This window comes from Entamoeba invadens (assembly GCF_000330505.1).
Source record: "Entamoeba invadens IP1 unplaced genomic scaffold scaff_1105074724991, whole genome shotgun sequence".
NCBI lineage: Eukaryota > Evosea > Mastigamoebida > Endamoebidae > Entamoeba > Entamoeba invadens.
In genome coordinates this window covers 53093-75360 of record NW_004440335.1, presented here as the reverse complement: position 1 = coordinate 75360, position 22268 = coordinate 53093, and the positions used below count along the sequence as shown (strand labels likewise).

Sequence of the window (22268 nt, the reverse complement as noted above, 5' to 3'; positions counted from 1 at the left end):
TTTCTTATTTTACTCAAAAAATGAAAGGGGGTGAAAAAAAACACTTTCATTTTCTTTTTTTGATAAACAACAATGATTATGAATAATGTAATATCTATAATGTTCAATAAACAGCTCTTAATGTTATACAATTGACAACCAATTGTAATACTGTCAATTATCGTTTTTATGATTATCCTTGGTTGTGTTCTATTTTTCGAACATGGTGAAAAAAAAGCACTTTCATTTTTTCAGAAACTATATTAACTATATTGAACTATACTTGTTTTTCGAATTACAAAAAAACAATTTTCGATTCAAAATTGAAAATGTTATACATTTTATAAAATCAACACACAAAAATGTTGAGATTGAGAAGAAAACAATTTGTTTTAAAAATACGCTCCTTTGTTATAAATAGTTTTATTTGCTCAAAAACATATTTTCAATATTATTTCAATGATGCGAAGAAATTTGTAACTTTTCTTGAAATACAAAAATAAACCGAACCTTTATTCAATCAACAACCATTTTTACTCAACAACCTTTTTTACCATGACTATAGTAAATATATTACAATTAATTAAAATATATTATAAAATTAAAACCTTTAGGTTAACAACATAGTATATTTCAAATACAAAAAAGTTTTTTACTTACAGATAGTGGAATTAACAGGGACCACAGGAAAAACCAGGGACCAGACTAATTATAACTATTGAATATTAAGCGGATTTTATACAATAAAACGGGCAAAGATATAATCAAATGTGTAATTTTCTTATTATTTGGGCTTAAAAACGGTTATTTTACGGGATGAAAAAAAATGAATGTGTTGTATAAAGTATGAATGAACAACAGCTTTATGTGAGTTATAATAGTAAGTTTATTATTATTAATTATTGTTTTATTATAAAATACTATTCTTTTGTTCAACCTTGTTTAACTTCAACACAACCATTCAATTAAATCGTTCATTCATTTTTTCAAAAAGACGTCATAGTCTTCTCTATTCATTCGTTTGATTTGATGAGTCACTTTTTGTTTAGCATTAAAAGTGACTCATGCGGTTCATGAAAATAAAGTAAATAATAACTAAATTATTAGAATGTTAGACATTCAGCAAATAATTGATGCTTATTAAACGTATCTTACAACAGAAGATAAATCAATATAAAAAACAAACTTTACTTTGGCTCGGCTGGGCATTAACAAATGAGACAACTCTGAATGATTAATTAAGGGTTTCATATTTTTAGTTTTTTTCTATTTTATTTAAAAAACAGTGTGTCTCTTTATACTTGGTCCCTTCTTTTTGAAAATAAACCGACACATCCTCAAAAAACCTGATTATTTGGGGATTTTTCCATAACAAGGAAACTATATACCAAAAATAAAACAGCTTAATTTAGTCTGGTCCCTGGTTTATAATTTATTCCCTGGTTTTTCCTGTATCTGTAATACTTTTAATTTAAAATTTTAAAATAAAACAATTATTTTTAAATTTAAGTAAAAATACAATAAAAATGGCTAAATAACATAGATAAAAAGAGACACAATAGAGTTGTTTTGATTTTTTTAATTTAAAGAACAGACTGCATGATTCTCATAAAGTGTTTTGGGGTTCCAACTTGTGTAAAAGAAAAAATATTTAATGAGTCACAAGCATTGAATATTTTATAAAACCACAAAATAATTCAAAACATTGCATATAAAGATGCAAAATTTTTATTTTTCGACATGTTATTTATAGTATATCGTGCCATTATTTGATCAATAATACGATAATTAAAAATAAAAAATAATATATAAACAAGATTTTGATAGTCCAACTCATCAATTAATTCGAAACAACAACATTCAAAGTTAATCACGAAGTTATCTACCGAAAAAAATCTTCTTATCGACCAAATGGAGTCAGTTACAATATAAGCTTCAATCTAAAGAACTTGTAAATGGTTTCCATATTCATATTAATGGAAACAATGAAAATTGATAATAACCAATTTATACTACAAACAATATTGACAATGTAACTAAAAATGAAAACAAGAATAACAAAAATATTCTTTACGTGTAGTAAGAATAATACAATTGATGTGTTGTGTGCAAATTATATTAAAACGACAAAAAAATAAACATGTTTAATTTACAACACGCATTCGAAGGCGTCACTAACTTGAGGGTAGCAGAAATTATTTGTAAATATTCTTTTCATTGTATCATTATTTAAAGTCAATTAAACGCCTTCCCATTTGGTCATGCAAGCTTTGTTTAAATATTATACACAGGTTGTTTTTTCTTGTTAAACAATTAAAATATTAACCACACAGAATATAAGCACCCAATAATAAACCGGCTTTTGAAGAGTCGGCAAATCATGTAAATGAAAATTTACATGATTTATATTACAATTCAAATCCACAACCAACACGATATCATCACTATGACTCTTCTACATGCAAAAGAGTCTATACACATTTCCGATACATACTCGTGGTAATTATGAATAATATTCAAACAATTTATGAACATTGCTTAAATAGCAAACAATCACAACTTTAAATATCAACGCAATATATTTAAATAAGAGCGTTTATTACAATCGACATTTATAATACCATTATGACTCTTTTATTTAAAAAGAGTGCCTCTATGTTGTGAACGGACTAAAATTATAACGACCATGGATCAACCTTTATTGATGATTCACGTTTAAATAGCATTATATAGTATTCAAATCAACAAAATTCATGGAGGTTTGGGCGCTCAAATTATGAATATAATCTTGAGCGATTCATAACAGTTAAAGAATATGCATTGAAGAAATGAAGAAAAAAAGAAAGAGTTGTTTGATTATTACTGATTGATTACCTTGTTATTTTATTGAATTTAATAAATAATTTTCAAAGATAATTCGATAATAAAGTAATTGGAGAGATGATATTTTATATAAAACTTTTTTAAAAAAAGTTAAAATAATAATTAACTAAATTTCTTGATTTTTGAACCACTTGAATTTCTTTAGTTTGTTATATAAAGTGTTAAAACAAGAAATATAAACATTTCAAACGTATTTTGATTAAAAGTGGTTTAATTTTAAATCAAAAATAACAAAAACATTTGTTTTTAAAACTTTCAGTTCTGTGTTATTATTAAAATGAAAATATAGAAGTGAACCATTTCATAAAAAAATAAATTGAATTACAACAACAATATCAGTAATCCAATTACCAATGCAATGGTTTCCATATAATTAAAATCAACATTATCCCCATCATCAATTCCATTAAATTCAGATATCACAAGTTTATCTCCTTTATCTTGTGGTGCTCTGACCCAAAAAATTCCTCCATTTTGGAGTTTTCTGAAAGAGTCATCTCTATCACCCCAACCTGTAACATCTGTGACAACTTCAAATTTGTTTGTGAGTTGCATATCGCCATTCATAGCTCCCAAGTGATATTCTTTACCTTCTTGATATCCAATTAACAACTTTTTACCATACTTAGCAATGCACCCATTTTGTTTTTTTCTCCATTCTGTTTAATGTTGTCGATTTTGATTCTTTTCTTATCCTTTCCTATTGAAGCAATCAGCATTTCCTAGACTTGACTTCGAGGATTTTCTGTGTTGGTAGACTCCGGTTTAATTGAGTTGAATATTAGAACCCAACCATCTCCATTTTCCTCTATACCACCAAGTTACCCGGCTGTACATCCACCTCTATTGGCCGCATGTTGATAAAGAGTATACTGGTCTGAATTCTCTGCAAAAATACCAAGTCCTGGATATGAATCAAAGTCACAAACATGAATCATTGTTTTGGTCTTATTATTCCAACCCTGTAAACCAGACATCATATGACTGCATCCCCATGGCCACACTTTTTCTACTTCACCGTCGTCTGTCACTGTGAAAAGAGCATCTCCTTCGTGTCCTTGTTTGCTGTCTTCTGTTGGATCGCTGTGGACGTGCGTGTATATGTGGAACTTCCCATCTCCATAATTTACACGACTGTCACCAATTCCATAACCTTTATCTGACTCAGCAAGAACACTTGAAGGGATCCATTGTTGTTGAAGCTCAAGATGTTTGGTGTACACTTCTTTTCCTGTTTCATCAACTTTTCTGAAATAAATCAGTGAAGTGTTTGTGTTCCATAAAAGAACACCATAAGAACCATCGGGCTTGGTGTACAAGCCTCTAACTGAATACTCATTGAAAGTATCTATTCGAAGTATATTGTTTGTATTGGACTGAATCTTAAGTACTGTCCCATTTGTTGGCGTCTGTATACCCAATGTAATAATTAGACAAAGAATCTGATGAAGGATATAGACGAACAGAAAGTTGAGAAATTGTGTAAATACGCCAATTGGATTCACCACCTAAAAGGTTGGCAGGTAAAGTGACTTCATGTGTGGTGATCTTATCTTTTAACGAAGAAGCAAGTACAGGGGCAAAGAGTATTAAGAACATTATAATAGTTTTTGTTTTTCTGAAAGTTTTTATGTGTTTAAATTATTAAAAATTCGTCAAAAAGTTGAAATAATTTTCAATAAATTTATTTTTTTTAATTATTATATTTATTTATTATTATTAAATAAATGTTATAAATTCACTTATAGTAAAATTAACAAACTTTTAAAGTTTCAACGTCTTTATTTTCCGAAAGGTGAATTTTTTTGATAATATTTATTTAGTGACTTTTATTTTCATTGTTTCAATATATCATATAATAATATTATTATTCTAACAACAATACCAAAAATAACTTTTTATTTATAAAAACATTAAAATTTATATTTGAAAATGATTTTATAATTTGAGATGTGATATAATCACTTTATGTAATACGACATAAAGTGATTAAAACCCTAATGCAATCAGTGGGAGTTTTTAACGTGTATGAGGATGTTGATTTTATTAATTATTCGTCTGTTGGTTAACAAAACAATATGAATAAAATAGTGAATACTATTTAAAATATAAACAAAAATGTCGAAACTTCATTTGAGGTTTTTTACTATTATTAAAACTTTAAATTGTTATAAAAATGTGATAAATGAACTTTTATTATCATTCAAATGAACGTTCGACTCGACGTCTTTTCATTTCAGATTGTTTCAAAATATTTCTTTTATAAAGAAGATTACATTAATTCTATTTTGATATGTCACAAGTTTATGTGTATTCTAGACCGTTTTCGTTACAATCCAATACCTGTCAATTCCACAAAACTTTTCCCTTTCATGGAAACTCAACATATTTACACAAAAGAAGATGTTTTTATTGATGATATCGAGCACTACGTTGTGTGGTATTCTGTAACACTTGATGAGTTTCTAAACGATTTACAAGACCGGGACATCACTTTTAAAAACATTGAATTTTCAAACCCAAACAATATCATTCAAACACTCGCGTCCATTTCTCTCATTCCAAATATCAAAAGTTTGGGAAAAGAATTTTTAAAATTTTTTAGAGTTGAGAATTTTCAGGTTCCAAATAATATCACAGAATTAAAGCCACGCTGTTTCAAAGGAAACTCCCTTTCTTCGGTGACATTATGTGATTATATTGAAACCATTCCAATGCTTTGTTTTTCGGAATGTCTTCACCTTATTGAAGTGGTCATACCAACAAGTGTTAAAAGTTATGATATGATGGCGTTTAGCAGTTGTGGGTTGACAGCATTTACAATTCCAGACCATGTCATATACATTGGAGATCGCTGTTTTGAGCGTTGTTTAAATTTAGTTCACATTTCTATTGGACGTGGAATTCAAGTCATTCCGGATTCTGCTTTTTCATTTTGTGAAAATGTGACTTTTATTGATCTTCCAGACACAATCAAAGTTATCAAAAGTTCCGCATTTTTCAATTGCAGAAATTTGGAAAATTTGAAAATACCAAAAAGTGTTTTAAAAGTTGGAAATGCCGCTTTTTGTTCTTGTAAAAGTCTTAAAGAACTCGTTTTCCCGGAGAATTGCGAATTGGTTGCATCGACATTTGTTTTGTGCTCAAATTTGACTAAATTTGTTGTACCAACAATTAACAATAAAGTGAGACACGTCATTTCATTTGAAGAAATTTCCATTTATGAGAAATTTTATGAAAATTTTGAGAGTTCAAATAACTACTATAATTTGTTTGATACAAATAACGAATTTGTTAATGACCAAAAAATAACAGAACTTTCCGTTTTTGAAGATGAAAGTTTTGATAAACTTGGAGATGTTGGTTTTATTCCAGAAAATTATAAAACAGTCAAAAATGTAAGTTTCTTTAATTGTGAACAAATTAAATCTTTTTATTTTTGTGAAAGTGTCACACAATTGAAAAAAGTTGGATTTTATTACTGTACAAATTTGGAGTACGTTGTAATGTCTTCCTCTGTTGAAAAACTTTGTGATTTTATGTTCAACAATTGTATTAATTTGAAATGTATCAAAAATATGAATAATATAAAACATGTTGGAAAAAAGTGCTTTGAAAATTGTGAATCACTTCAAGAGCTTAAAATTAATCAAAATGCAACAATAGGATTTCGTAATTTTGAAAATTGTATTTCGCTCACTAAATTAGAAGTACCAAATTATAAAAATAAAATTTTATTTGATGTGACTTTTAAGGAGATCAATACATTTCAAAAATTTGGGTATGAATGTGACAAAATTGTATTTATTTTTGATAAAAATATGTCAATTTCAGATTTTGAAAAAATCACCGATAAAAACAAATTATATTCATTTGGTGGGGTGTATTCAACACATCAAGATTTAAATGTAAAAATACCAAATAATGTAACACGAATAATGAAAAACTTTTTTGATATTAAAAATCTTGAAAGTCTTGATTTGGGAATTGTAAAAGAATTGGGAAACCAAAGTATTCGATGTGATGTTCATTCTTTAACAATTCCAACAACTCTAACTAAACTTGGAAACAACAATTTTGTTAAATGTAAAAATTTAAGTTCAATCAATTTATGTGGAAAACACTGTTTTACTCTACCACTCAATAAAACAGAGAAAGGAATATTTGAAAAATGTGGAATACACTGTGATTGTACTATTTTCGGAGACAGAGAATTTGAACAATATGGATTTATTCCCAAAAATTTTAAATTTATTAAGTTAGTCTTTGAAAGCAACAAAACATTCCAATTACAAAAATTTGTTGTTCCCAACGAAATTATTTCAATTAAAAAGTCGTGTTTTACACATTGTTATAATTTACAAAATGTCATATTGTCTAATTCTCTCACGGAAATCGCTGATTATGCCTTTGCTGATTGTTTTTCACTCGTTTCCATCACACTTCCACAAACTTTAAAAATTATTGGAAAACATGCTTTCTCTTCATGTGTAAATTTGGTTCAAATTGACATTCCAAAATCAGTAGAGTATATTGGTGATAATGCATTTTCTATTTGTACACAAATAAGTTCCGTCACAACTCCTGATACGGTCTTTTCGAGTAAAAAGGTGTTTAAAAAATGTTATTCACTCTCTTCAATTTCAATTATAGAAAATAAAAAGGAAACGTGTCAGGTGTACAATTCCACGTTTTGTCAATGTACCAAATTAACAGAAATTTTTTTCCCAAAATGTGTTACTGAAATCTGTTCAAATGGGTGTTGTGAATTACTTTTTCTTCAAGAATTAAGTCTTCCTGAAAGGTTAATCAAAATTGGGAAATCTGCATTTGAAAATTGTACATCTTTAAGTAGAATACATTTGGGAGAAAAACTTGAAGAAATTGGAGCATTTTGTTTTTGTAATTGTGTTTCACTTCAAACTATAGAAATACCAAAATCAGTAACTTTACTTGGGTTTTGTTCATTCAAAGATTGTAATAATTTAAAACAGGTTGAAATACACAACAATATACAAAAATGCTCACAAAACGCATTTGAAGGTTGCAAAAATATCACAGAAGTATTATTTGATAACAAAACAATCACACAAATCAAAATTCCTGTGACTTATGAAATTTATTTAAATTTTAAAAAGAACAAAATACAGTGCACAGATGTTTTCTTTACGCGCAAAGACGTTAAAAGGCACTTAGAATTTATCAAAAAAGATGAAAAGTTAATTGGTAAAGTTCCTGACAATGTTGTTGGTCTCTCAGACAATTGTTTCAGGGGCTATAAAACTACTCAATTGCTTGAAATACCTAAAAATGTGAAAAGTTTTGGAGCTTTTTGTTTTTACAATTCGGTGCCCAAAGAAAACGTGTTATTTGAAAATAAAATGGATAGCATTTTCGATACAAATAACCACAATTTTAATTGAATTGTTAATTACACTTTCTTCACTTTTCGATTAAATGTACAAAAACCTTAAATTAGAAAATATTTCAATTCAAAAAACGAATATAAAAATAGTAAACCCAATGCTTTATCTGTGTAACATTAATAATTGTTTTATGTTTCTACGTTTTAGAAAATATTTCATTCGAGACAGATAACGATATTTTCTTTTTGTATTTTTGTATTATCTTAAACTGATTCAATAAACGACTACAATAACTAATTCTGAATTATTTAATATACCCATCAATTCAACTTATTGTTCTATGACATACGATTATATTATTTGAAAATTGTAAATTGTTTCAATATAATACAGTTTTGTAAAAATAAACAAGAATGGATGATATTATTAGTTATATAAAGTTATCAAGTGGACAAAAAACAATTAAAATGTTATAAATTAGTTTTCAGTAAAATGTAAATAAAACTGAAACGATTGTTATAATTTGGAATTATTTACTATAACAATGCATTTGTAAAGTCTAAAAATATAAGATAACGCCAAAAGACCAACAATATATACAACCATATTCACTAATTGAATCGATTATATTTATTAGTATTATACTAAATTAATAAATCATTTAAATTGCACGTATAAAACTTTCATATAATTTAGATTGTTCAAAAATGATAATTTTTTAGCTTAAAAATCTTTATGAATTTAATACAATGTAAATGGAATTAAAAACCCCATTTATTATTATTTAAAATAAAAGAAAGAAACTTTTATCTATTTTTGTAAAATAACTAAAACATTTTTATAAGTAAAAAATAAAAAATTTTATTATTTTTATAAAAAAAATAAAGAAAAAAATTTGAAAATATATTAAGTAAAAATTGACAAAAATTTGCGGAGTTTGACCACGGTAAATTTAAATCAACGAAATGCCAAATATAAAACACTGTGTATTTTATAAACACTTTTTGGCGTTTTTATAACCAACCATTTTAATTGATTCATAGTTAGGTTGTGATATTATTTATATTAAACTCTCAATGTATCAATGGATTATTTTATTGATTGCAAAACAAAAAATGAAGATAACTTTTTTAATTAACAATCCTCAAATTACAGTGCAATATATAGTAAAAAACACAATAAAAGAGAAACAACACTTACACTTACAACAATAAAATATCTATAATAAAATTAATGTTTTATTAACCTAATTTAATAAAAAGGGGGGTTTTATTTTTTGAAGCAAAAACATTTTCAATTGGAAGTCACTTCATTTTTAGAATTGTATTTCAAATGAATCTTTTGCCGATAAATCAATGTGAAAAAACTTAAAAATATTCATGTCACTTGCCTTTTATATATTCATAACTGTTTGTTTGCCAACTCTTTGTGTTGGTGCAATTTCAACACCAGTTTGTATGTCCGACTTTATGGCAGTTAATATGAATTCTGTAGATATTACTTATGACCTTATTTCTGATTGTTTTGCACTTATACCAGACAGTGCCTATTCCGTTCGTGGTAAAAATCTGAACTCCGATTGTTACATTGATAATCAGTACTTATACATTGACAAAAATGGGTCTAGAATTAGTCGTTGTGGGCAATGGCTTGAAGTGGTTGGTCCTACCAAAACCAAAGTGATTTGTATGGTTGCTGGGAGTGTAAAACCATTTTTTAGAACACTTCCATTTCAACCATTAATTACTTTTGTTGCAATGCACTCGGGGTTATACACACAAGTTTCTGGAGGGTTTTCTTTAGATACAAATGCAATTGTCCAAACGACAGTTGCAGAAACTGATTTTGACTTAAAAGTGAATCCAACACTTTGGGTTTTGAGTAAGACGGAGAAAGAGGCTAAAGTGCAGGTGACTGATTGTAACAGACCTTTTGAATTTCTCGAAATAGATAACAAAATATTTGGCATTCAACTGGACCACACTTTTACTCTACCAATTTATTCGACAAAGGTGAATATCAACTTGGTTTCTTTTAGATACGAAAAAATCACGTTTGAAGACGTTGAGTTAAATAACATATCAAAAATTGTTTCAAATAAAAGATTTGAGACATTACAAATTGAAAATTGTGAATTTCTGATGAGCGAAATATTATACACACAAGCCGACTATGTCAGACACCAACTCAACAGCTGGTTCTTTTATCAATTTGGAGACGTCTCTAATTTCACAACCGTAACTGCAAAACCACCAAAATTTGTACCTCAAAAGGGCGACAAGAGAATATCAATTATACTGATAAATTCAACACCAATGATCTTTCACGAGTATTTTAAGGATATCACATTTGACTTTGAAGCAAATTTCAATTTGGTGATTGGCGAAATTAATTTGTATCTTGTTCCTGGCGCGACCAACGTGAAAGACTTTACCAGAGCTCAATTGATTGAATCGAATTTGAAATACGTTATATATCAAAATGGAACAAAGGTTGGTCTCAAATTTGGGTTTGGAACGAATAATATTCAGTTTTCAAATTGCTTTGTCATCACTTTCAAATGCACTGAAGGACAATATGTGGAATTGACAAACGCGGTTTTTCAGAAGCTCGAAAAAATTCAGAAAATTAAAGAATGTAATGCAACAGCATTGAAATGTTTAGACAGTGAGTGCACGGTCACAAACACGTCAGTTGATGTTGGAAAATATTTATGGGAAAAGGGGTGTGAGCCCGTTTGTGGAAATTGTAGAGATGGATATGTGTGTACAACTATGGGAAAGTGTATTTTGGAAAAGAATGATAACTTGAGAGAGGGTGTTGAAAGTGTGATGGACTTTATGTTTTTGATTGTGGGTTTCGTTATGCTGTTTATAATTTAACATTCAAATTGGTTTTTATTTGTTTTTAATCTCCGAGTTGATAATTATTTTAAACTTGTTATAAAATTGATAAATTCAAGACTGGTACATTTTAGAATGTGATTTTTGGTTGAATAACATTGAATAAAATTTAAGTTAAGTCTGTCTAAAAACGTTGTTCATTTGACAAATTTTTACACAAAATAAGTTGAAAAATTTAGGAATTAGGTAAAAACGTTCAAATCCCAGTAAAAATTATGAAACAATGTTTTGGGAATGTTTCGAACTGTTTCTTGATTTATTTCAGTTTTAATGGTCCAAAAATGTCTTGACAACTTTGGAGAGCGGACAACGTTTTCAGACTGACTATATATTTTATTAAATTCAATATTGGTACAATATTATTTATATAAATAATAAACAACAACACAACAAAAACGGTACTTATAAAAAATCGTTTATCTTTTTCTCTCTCCTTTATCTACTATTTTGGGTTTGGTAACTGATTATACGGAGGCAATACACAGCGTTCAGAACCTTCATTTGAAATGTACCCTAGTGAGCACTTGTTGCAAAACGCATAACCAAATCGTGAAAATGTATTTGGAGGACAATTTGAACAAGGTTGTGATCCCCAATGTAACTTATAAGTTCCTGGAAGACATTTAATGCATCGAGTTCCTTGTGAATAATACCCAGGTTGGCAATTAAGAGTGGAAAAACACAACTGGAAAAACAGAAAGAATATTGTAACCATGGCCTTGATTTTTAAGATTATTATACATGAAAATACCATTGAACGTTTTTATTTTGTTGGTCAGTTTTTTTAAAATTGTTTTCATAATAAGAACACCGATTTTTGTCGAAGTTTTTTTTAATGAAGAAAATACATTATTTTATAATAATGTATTTTCATTATTATAAAAAATAATAAATATTATTATACATGTATTTACTTTTTAAATAATTTTTAAGTAATAACAAATATAATTATTCATTTTAATATGTGAAGCTTAGAATTATTAACTAAGAAAGTTTCCAAAATATTTATCCTAATTACCAACGTCACCATTTACAGTTGTGCCATTAAACCTTAGCCCAAAGAAAAACTAATTATTTTCTATTGTTATATTAAAATAATAAACTATACCTAAATAAAAGTCAATTTTCTAAAATATTTGTTTTTTTAGTAAAAACCCGTGTTTAAAAAAAAATATAGGAATTTCTTTGGGCTAAAGTACATTTCCTGGGCTAAGGTTCATTTTCCCTACTGTAATAACCAAAACGTTTGTTTATTATTATAAATTCGTACATTATAATACCACATTTTCGGCAATAATTATTTTGAAAATGCCTGTTACTTACTAAATTATTTAAATAATATAGTAAGTAAGTAATAATTTTATAGTTATTTTTATTGTATAAAAAATACTATTATAATAATTCTAATGTTAATAATTTAACAAATACAAATAAGAAATAAGAAATCAAAATTATATTATCCAAACTTAAGACCACCATCAGTCAATTGAAAATGATATCGTCTTGTATTTTTTAAATAAGAAAAACAAATAATGAGAAAAAAATTAAAAATTATATCTTATTGTTTAATGTTAGTCACGTTTTATCTCATGTTTATTTTTTACAATTAATTAAATTTTTTTGTTCACCATTTAACGTTTACAGACCAATTTTATTTGAAATTTAAAAAATGGAAATATATAATAAAGGTGTACAATGTTGAACACAAATACATATAATATTTTGTTGTTACCAGGCGACTTTTAATTAATTTCAAAATACTTTGATTTATTAATTTAATAAAAAGTCAGCAAACAATAGTTAATAGTACAGTCAAAGGCGTCTATTTGTCGAAATTAAAATTGTCGAACTTGCTTATTTGTCATACAAATGCCAATCATTTTGTGTACGACAATCAAATATTTTGTTCTCGAACTTGTAACTTTTGTTGAATTAAAAACTAAATTGTTTATAAAAAATAAATTTCAATATTAAAAAGAATTTTTTACAAAATTCACTCATTTACAACAAATAGACGCCTTTGATTATATTATAAAACCAAAACATTACTGCATTCAAAATAATAAATTTTTATTATGTTATATTAATTATTGACCAAATAAAAAAATACAATACATTACCAATATAATGACTCTTCATTCAAACTATTTCACTCTCTACAATGAATTCCATATAACTTATTATGTATTTGATTATTCTAATGGAATTGGAATTTCAATATACAAACTGAACTTTGCAATAGCATTTTGTTTCTCTTCAATTTGTTCTTCGATTGAAAAATCACTTTCTTTCTGTTCTTCCAACCCCGAATCGACTTTGTGTTGATCATTTTTCACTTGTGTGTTTTCTATAAGATCTTCTTTTGTATAATTAAACAAACTCCGATACTTCTCTACTCTTTCTAATACCTTTTTGGGTGCATCAGATATTTCTTTGACGTTGTTCTTCGTCTCACAAAGTAATTTTTTATTTGTTTTTCCCACCCAAAAAGTCGTGGGAAAAACATTGTCAAACACCAGAGAAATTGTATTATCATTTTCTTCAAAAACAACGTTCTTTATGTTTGGACACATCACAAACGAATTCTTCTCAACACTTGTCATTGTCGTTGTAAAATACATCAACTCAAGTTTTTGGCACCCACTGAAAGCATTTTGAAAAACATTTTGAACGTTCTTTGGAAATGCAATTTCCGTGATGCTGCGACAATTTTCAAAACACCTTTCTCCAATCGTTTGAAGAGTCTGTGGGAGTTCTATTCCTCTTAAATTAGAACAATTGGAAAACACTTCATTTTGAAGCTCTGGAAGATACTTTGGCAAAACCACTTCATTCAATTGACTGCAATCTTTAAAACACCCCTTTCCAATGTAACAAGTTCTGGAACTCAATGCAATTGTTTCAAGTTTTTTACACCCACAAAAGCAGTAGTCTCCTATAGATGTTAAATTGTCCGACAGCCTTATTGTACACAAATTTGTGCATGACGAAAAACACGAATTTCCAATTCGACTGATTGTCGAAGGAATCACAAATTTACATATTGAAGCGACTTGTTCAAAACAATCTTCGCCAAGGGAATGTACACCCTCTGACATCGTTCCATTGTACATCACTCGGTCTTCTTTCGTGTATTTGACATTCTTGTATTTCCAATTTTTGTTGTGATTATTCACAACAGTTGCATTATCGACTTCATACCAAATAGTGACCATCTTGTTCAACAAATAGTATTTGAATTTGACATTAAAATGCATTTCATCATAAACATTCACATTAGTGATGCGTTTGAACACTTTCCACGACGTTTTGTCATAAGGAATCGGATTAGCATTAAACCTCTCATTGTTATTTCTAAATGTTTTACACACAAATTCGCTGTTGATATAGTCTTGAACACTTTTGAAGTATTTTGAGACCTCGAAGAATTCATTTTGAGTCAAATGAGTGCGATACAACATCTCATTATAATCCGTCTGTCGTCTTAACCGTTCTATTGTCGCTTTCGTCTCGTTGTCTGCCTGACTGTAGACTTTATACTTTTGTTTCTTTCTTTTAAACTCTCCGGCTAAGTTCTTACATTTGTCGTTAATAACGTACACGGACTCACATTCACAGATGTCCCCAAACTCAATGACATCTCCATCGAAAAATACACTCCGTAATTTGGGGCACTTCTTAAAGGGGACATTCCCAAGTAATTTCACGTTCTGTGGGATATACACACACCGCAGATTTTTGCAGTTGTAATAACAATAACTGGGGATGGCAGTCAGGGCACTTGATAGAACAGCTTCTTTAAGCAAATCACAATTTTTGAAACAATACTCTCCCATTGAACTCACTGAATTGGGAAGTGTGATGTTCGACAGTTTCAAACAATTCTCAAAAACCTCTTTCCCCAGTTTTTTAAGAAATTTTGGGAGAACAACTCGTTGCAACCGAAAACAATTTTTAAAGCATTTGTCGTTAATAAAATAGACACTTTGTGGGAGTTCAATAGACTTGAGTTGTTTACAACCAGCAAAGCAATTACTCCCAATAGAAGTCACACTGTTTCCTATAACAATGTTACTCATACTATAACACCCATCAAAAGTTTCTGTCCCAAGCATATTAATGAATGGCGGCAGAATAACTTCTTTCAGTTTGAAACAATTTTTAAAGCACTTTTCTCCAAGGAATATCACATTTTGAGTGAATTTTATGGTTTCCAGCTTTTGGCAGTCCTCGAAACAACCATTTCCTATATATGTCAAATTGTTCGACAAAGTGATATTAACAAGATTTTCACATCCTTTGAAACATGACTCCCAAATACGTTGTATGTTGTTTGGTATAACCAACTCAGTGATTGTTAAATTTTGACTAAAACACATCTTGCCAAGGGACTTGACTTTGTTTGGTATTGGTAGACCGAACGTTGCAAAATCTTGTGCTGTGAACTCGACGTTGGAATATATCCATTTTTTATTTTTGTTGTTATAAAAAGAAGTGTATGTTGTTGGGTACATATAATTGACTTTCAACAACTTTTTGTTTGAAAAGAAAGAGATGGCTTCTTTAAAATAATACGTTGTGTAAACGTTGAACGTTTTAATGTAAGCAAAGATTTTTAAATTTTGAGGTGTGAGTGGTATAGGGTTTGAAATAAAGTTTGTGTTGTTCTCGCGACACTTCTTACACACCATCTCGATGTTGAAAAAATCAGAAGTGTTTTTGAAGTATTTGGAAATTTGGAAAATGTCGCGAGATGTTAAACAACTCATTAATTTCTATTTTTTAAGTTTTTTTTAATTTTTTTCTCATTTGTATATTATATAGTTTATAATAAATAAATTGTAATTTGTAGTATTTTATTATTATTATAATAAATATTATAATAACTTAATAAAAAAGTCTAATTAAAAAAAGATACAAAAAAGTTATTTTTGTAAATTATTTTATTTATTTTTAGACCAATTCTTTAAATAGAAATATACTTTTTTATATTTTATTTCTGTTTTTAAACTTTCTCAGACAACCACAGTCAGGCACTTACCAATTTTTATTGAATATATGCCTTAAACCAGTCTTTTAAAATACCGATTATAACGGTAGGTCTATTAGGAAATAATTGGAAACAACAATTTTCCCTAAAATTGTTTTAAAATTGTTTTTAGAAGTAAATAATACCACATTATCGTAATTGTCGCCAAGTAAATTTATATAGTTAAGTTTCATAATATAATAACAATAAATTGTTTTTTTAAAAACTATAATTTTATAATTTTAATTATTAATGTAAAAGGTATTTGCTAAAATCCCAAAATGTTATTTTTACTATAAATTTTTGTTATTATCACATTAAAAAATATATTTACTGTAATAAAATTAATAAATTTACTATTAAATAATTATATAAACCATAATTATCATTTTTCTTATGCTCAAATCCGAATAGAATGAACAAGAATTGATTCATTTGACACAACGTATCGAAGCCGTGGTTGTTGTTGTGTGTCTCTTTTGAACTATACAAGTGTTAAGTGGTTTTCATTACTTTCCACACCCACCATTTGATTCATTTTTTGAAACAAGTTATAGTATAAATTATAATAATTTTATTAATGATATTGGTAATTTTATTCTTCTTTATAAAAGTATGTGCTTAAATCCCAAAATGTTACATATATTTACTGCAATAAAATGAACAAGATAGTCCATCAAATAGTAAGAAAGTTGTTGATAATCATTTTTTATAATTAGTGAATAAAAGTATAAAAACACATTTAAGATAAACAACACATCAACTTTCACTTTGGCATCATGTCTTCTTAATAACGTATTGGATTGATAACAGTCATTGTCTCCATGATGTTTTCAACATTTTTATTAAAATGCACTTTTGGGCAAGCATTTTGGCTGGCGGGAAAACCGCTTCACTACCATTTACTTGTTTTATTGTATAGAAGAATAACGTTTTTTGGCATTTTGCCGAGTTTTAAAATAAAAAATAATACGGTGGCGAAAAACCACTTTAGATCTTTTTTGTATTTTAATAACCAAATTCTTATTGTTTTATGATGAAAACTTATCCAATAACCAAATATTGCCCTTTTAAATTGTGAAAAAATGGGGTGTTTTTTCTCGGCATACAAATATTTTTTAACCAAATGTATTGAATAACACACAAAAACACACAATAAACTTGAATTTATTCACCATACAGAAATGATTGCCGCACTTTCGGATCGTCCACAGTATCCTCCCAGTCTTTTTTAACATTTCTCTGCACGGCGGGAAAAACCGCTTTACTACCATTTACTGATAAAATTCCACACAATTATAACCAAAGTTTTAATTTGCCTCAAATAATTGAGGTTTTTGTGAAAAAAAGCAAAAAACTCGAAAAATTCTAACGGACATGTGCAGCGCCCTTTTACCGCTTCTGATAATTTACACCAAATTATCTGTTTTACACCGTTTTTATTGACCAATGCTAAAAATTGTTTCGTTTATTTTATAAAAAGTTTCAAAAAAGCAAGTACAACGAATAAACGAGTCATTTATCGCTTGCTTGACAGGAACTTGAAAAACCGCTGGTTATGGATGCACTCACGTTCAGTTGGTGAGTAAATCCAAAGTGCGTTTTTTAGTTTGGCTTTGAAATGCATTTCTGAGCGAATGAGGAATCCAACAAGAGGGGGTGTGAAATAAAGGTGCAGTCGGTCTTTGCTGAGAGACGTTGAAAAGTGGTCATAGTAAAACACATGAAAGTTGATTTATTTATTATGTTGCTCGAGAGGTAATTGATTTGACTGTTGAGTATTTGTTTAATGGATGATTAAAAAATGAAAAAATTATTAAGAAGTGAAAGGGGGTGTGAAAAAAGGTACACTCGCGGGTTAGTGTTTTTGAGTTTTTTATTTCTGCAAAAAATTGAAAAAATATTAAATAAAAAGTTCATTATTTTTTCACTTAATTAAATTAATTTTAAGATGTTTTTTTTGGTTATTTTGGCTTCAAAGAACAGTTTCGAAGTCAATCTTTCTTGCTCCTCCTTTTATCATTCGGCAAATCCAGCCTTTACTTTACATAAAAAAAATTCACAAATTTCAATAACAAACATCGGCATCTTGAAAAAGTAATAGATGTTCTTGTAAACCTTGTTTTTTGAATCAAATCGAAAAAAAGGAAAAGAATAAACTATACAAAAAACTATAATCATATTATCATTTAACCATCAAAAGCGGTTTTTTTCAGAGGTTTCCAAAATAAAGATGCTAATTACCTCGTCACCATTTTATCACCAAAATGTTCATTTTCTCTTATAAATTCGTACGTTATTATACCACATTTTCGGCAATAAATATTTTGAAAACGCCTGGTTTTTTTCCTGAAGCGGGTTTTCCACTTTTTTACAAATGATAAAAAATGCTTCAATGGGTGTTTTATTATTTCTCAAATAGAGTCTAAACAAAAAAGAAAAGATTTTTTTACTTAGACAATTTAGACAATTGTTCGATCAATTGTTGAATTTGTCTATCTTTCTCTTCATTGATTTCTTCCATTCTTTTTATTTTCTCATCAAATTCGTTCTTTTGTGATGCAATGGTTTTTTCAAGTTGATTTATACGATTCTGTAATATATGAACTTGGTTAAAATCAATACCGTTTTCATTGTTTTCTTTGTGTTGTTTTAAGTTTTCATTTGCTTTTTCTAACTTTGCGTTCAAAATGTCAATAGTATGTTGAAGATCTTTGTAATTGTTCATTCTGTCAAATACAGTTTGTGCATCGAGTTCGTTTTGTTCACTTAGTGTTGTGAACTGGAACATCATCTCTCGCATTTCATCGTTTTGAATTACATTGAAAACAATTTCTCTTTTCATATTAAACGACTTTGTAAACATATCTTCACTTTGGAATTCTTCTGTGCTGAAAATTAATGTCAAAATTTTTTTCAGTTTTTCATCCGTTTTACACGACTCTAAATTTCTGGAATAAAATGCCATTATCATCTCGTCTATTTTCCCACAAATACATTTCTTTGACATTACTTTCACTTTATTCTCTGTCAGAAGTTCATCGAAAAAGACGCGTTTGTCTAATATATTTTGTTTCTCTGATTTGTAACAACACGATTTGTTGACATCAAGCAAACACATCTTGTCTTGGAAAACAACAAAAGTTTCGGCTTTTTCGTCATCAACATAAGAGAGTTGTGTTAAAGTCATTGAGTCTCCATTCAAGTTAATTCCTTGTGCATTTCTTGTTTTATATGAAAGCTTTAAAACATCTTTCAACAAGTCAAACTTTTCGTCTTCGTTTCTCATTGGCCCAAGTTTTGCATCAAACGTTCTCATATTAAAACCATTCCCAAGATTAGTACAAATGTTCTCAATATATTTAGTTGTAGCATTTTCCCACAATTTAGTGTCAAGAACATCAATTTTTGTTAGTTGGCAGTTACCTCTCAATTTCTGTGCAATTTGGTTGACACTTCTAATTTTATTTGTGTAGAGTTCGTCGTTCTTTGGTCTCATTAAAACAACTTTGTTAACTACTACAAACACATTTTTATCACTCATACTTCTCCCATTAATTAACGCATCAATTTTTACAGAATAGTCGTTGACGCTTTGTGTTTTTCCAACATCGAAAGTGCATTCTTTGTCCAGTAAAACCTCTTTTGTGTCAACGCCAAAATTCACAAAATCGATCGACCCAAATTCTTCAGGTACTCCCAAGTCCTCATACACTTCACCAACTGCTTTGAACTTTCCTCTTTGGTTTGGAATGACTTTAAAATTATTAAATTTGGTTTTAATAATTTTACTTGCATTTGTCAGTAAATCTGAATACATTTTAATGGAAATATCAAAAGTGTCTTTCACGGCGTTCCACGTCTCTTTCGTTTCCATAACTCTCATCACAATTTCAAATACAAATTCGTCGACACAATTCCAACTTCCGTATTCAAATTCATTGCATTCCTTCATCTCCTTCTGTCCGTAAATTTTCGGGAAATTCTTCTTACACATCCCAAACACAAATCGTCTTAATCTGATAAACTCTCTATCAAATTTGGCCTCATTTGATACTCCAATGGAAATGAGTGGTGCAACACTTTTTAAAAACATTTCGTCGACATCACTCTGTAAAATTTGACGCCCATTGTTTTTAAAAGCCTCCTTTTTGAACTTTTTTTCCTTTCCCAACATCTTTTGAAGTGTCTTTTGCCTCGTTCTTATTCAAACTGTTTTGTGCGGTTATTGCTATTTTAGCAACTCTTTCGTCTATTCTCCCACACATTGATTGATTGGACTCAACTTTGGCTTTGGAGAAAACAATTCGTTTGTCAAGAATGTTACTTTTGATATTGTTTTCATCCATGTCGTTTAAACAATCTATAATTTCATTTGAAACAGAACTACAGTTCCAAATTTCAAATTTGGAATTTTCATTGTATGTCATGAAGTCACCTTCCAAATTGGGTAATATCCCAATCTCATTCAGTAATTTTGGATTCACTTTAATAACAAATGCGATCAATTTGTTCATAAAAGAGAATTTTTTGGTGTCGATCATGTTCAGTTCATTCACATTTTTAAGAGCACTGATTTCCTCTAAAGGGTTTCTTGAGGATAAGGTGTATCCTCAGGACAAAAGCTATCCTTATTAAAAAATATTTTTCTGAGGATACAAAAAACAAATCCATAATGTTCAGTTCCCCATAAGGCCCACTTTCATAACTCAAGTTATAATTTACACTTAATATTTCGAGTCAAAGTTAAATTTTAAATAATGGTAATAATTTGTCATAAATGCCAAAAAATTAAAAACAATCAAAAAATCGTTACGATAATCAGTAAACAAAAACAATAATTATATCTCGCGAACTTGAGACGGGAAATAACAAAACATGAATTAAACGTGTTCATATTATGATTGTATACTTATTGAAATTATTTTCGAATCCGTCTTTATAACATAATAATTAAAATTTACATTTAAATTGTTAATTGTTTTTTTAATCGAAATGAAAATTGAAAAAGTCGAAAACACTGATTTAATAATAATGCATTTTTTAAAAATAACAAATTTATAAATATTTTTGAAATTTATGCAATTATTCAAATTTATTATAAAAACAAAGTTAATCATATTGTGTATATTTTAATATGATTGTTTCATTTTGATATTAACTTGTGTTTTAAACGAATTTACAGTTCTGAGGATGGCAATTATTTTCTGAGGATGACAGAAATAGAAAGTTTACACTTTTACATCTATCTGAAATGTATATTGAGTAAGTTACTATTTTTGAATATGGGAACACGTCATTTCACTTTTTAGATGTTTAAGTCCGTGTTGATAATGTTTGTTTGTTACACGACTTACCATCCTCAGAGATATTTATAGCACTGCCACTTCTGATTTAAAATTCTATAAATAAAATTATCAAAGAATTTTTATAAAGTGAGTTTTGTTAATTGATTATATCAAAAATCGTCAAAACACAACAAAAACGCCAAATAATATATAAAATTGATTATTGAATTAAAGATGCATTTATTGAAATTAATATTGTATTAAATAAAATATTAATATAAAGGGATTCATGAGGATTGTTAATTTTTCTGAGGATGGTAAATATCTTAAACATAATTTCTTTCAATTTAGATTTTTTTACTTAAGATCAAAAAGGTATATTTTGAAACACATGATTTTCTTTAAAAATGCTATTTATGGATTTTTTGAAAGATGATTCTTTCAGTTGATTTTTACAAAAAAATAATCTACTTCTATTTTTTGATTTACCACAAGACTAACCTTAGTTTAAATGTAAACATTTGACAGACATTTAAATTATCGAAAAAGTCGATTTTTTTCATCAAAATCACAAAACAAATTAATCGAACAATTTTTAATCTTTTTTACAAAAAATACAATTTATTATAAATCAATTCATGATATTTCAAACAATTCAATTGATAGCAATAAACGTATTAATAACGTATACTCTATGCGATGACAATTTATGTATTTGCGCAAATTCAAAAAGAGAGGTTTTGGATATCGATGAAACAACGATTGATAAATAAACAAATTTTTAAAATAAAATCATTTTTGTTTTAAACGGTTTTATTTA

The 22268-nt window shown here is 28.2% G+C and overlaps 6 protein-coding genes across 6 annotated transcripts; 2 read left to right on the top strand and 4 right to left on the bottom strand.

The window, feature by feature from the left end:
* Positions 1-3183: 3183 nt before the first annotated feature.
* On the bottom strand, positions 3184-3581 carry EIN_201610 (hypothetical protein; the record flags this gene model as incomplete). Its single annotated transcript, XM_004256359.1, has 2 exons — positions 3184-3452; positions 3476-3581. The coding sequence occupies 2 exons, from the start codon at positions 3579-3581 to the stop codon at positions 3184-3186; spliced, it is 375 nt and encodes a 124-aa protein (XP_004256407.1).
* A 102-nt stretch (positions 3582-3683) lies between these two features.
* EIN_201600 (hypothetical protein) lies at positions 3684-4461 on the bottom strand (the record flags this gene model as incomplete). Its single annotated transcript, XM_004256358.1, has 2 exons — positions 3684-4238; positions 4327-4461. The coding sequence occupies 2 exons, from the start codon at positions 4459-4461 to the stop codon at positions 3684-3686; spliced, it is 690 nt and encodes a 229-aa protein (XP_004256406.1).
* A 608-nt stretch (positions 4462-5069) lies between these two features.
* Positions 5070-8285, top strand: EIN_201590 (hypothetical protein; the record flags this gene model as incomplete). Its single annotated transcript, XM_004256357.1, has 1 exon — positions 5070-8285. One exon carries the CDS (start codon positions 5070-5072, stop codon positions 8283-8285), a length of 3216 nt encoding a protein of 1071 aa, XP_004256405.1.
* Positions 8286-9607: 1322 nt separating this feature from the next.
* EIN_201580 (hypothetical protein) lies at positions 9608-11110 on the top strand (the record flags this gene model as incomplete). The annotated part of the gene is made up of 1 exon (XM_004256356.1): positions 9608-11110. The coding sequence occupies one exon, from the start codon at positions 9608-9610 to the stop codon at positions 11108-11110; it is 1503 nt and encodes a 500-aa protein (XP_004256404.1).
* Positions 11111-13323: 2213 nt separating this feature from the next.
* On the bottom strand, positions 13324-15900 carry EIN_201570 (hypothetical protein; the record flags this gene model as incomplete). The annotated part of the gene is made up of 1 exon (XM_004256355.1): positions 13324-15900. One exon carries the CDS (start codon positions 15898-15900, stop codon positions 13324-13326), a length of 2577 nt encoding a protein of 858 aa, XP_004256403.1.
* A 2709-nt stretch (positions 15901-18609) lies between these two features.
* Positions 18610-20590, bottom strand: EIN_201560 (hypothetical protein; the record flags this gene model as incomplete). The annotated part of the gene is made up of 2 exons (XM_004256354.1): positions 18610-20304; positions 20336-20590. 2 exons carry the CDS (start codon positions 20588-20590, stop codon positions 18610-18612), a joined length of 1950 nt encoding a protein of 649 aa, XP_004256402.1.
* Positions 20591-22268: the final 1678 nt, after the last annotated feature.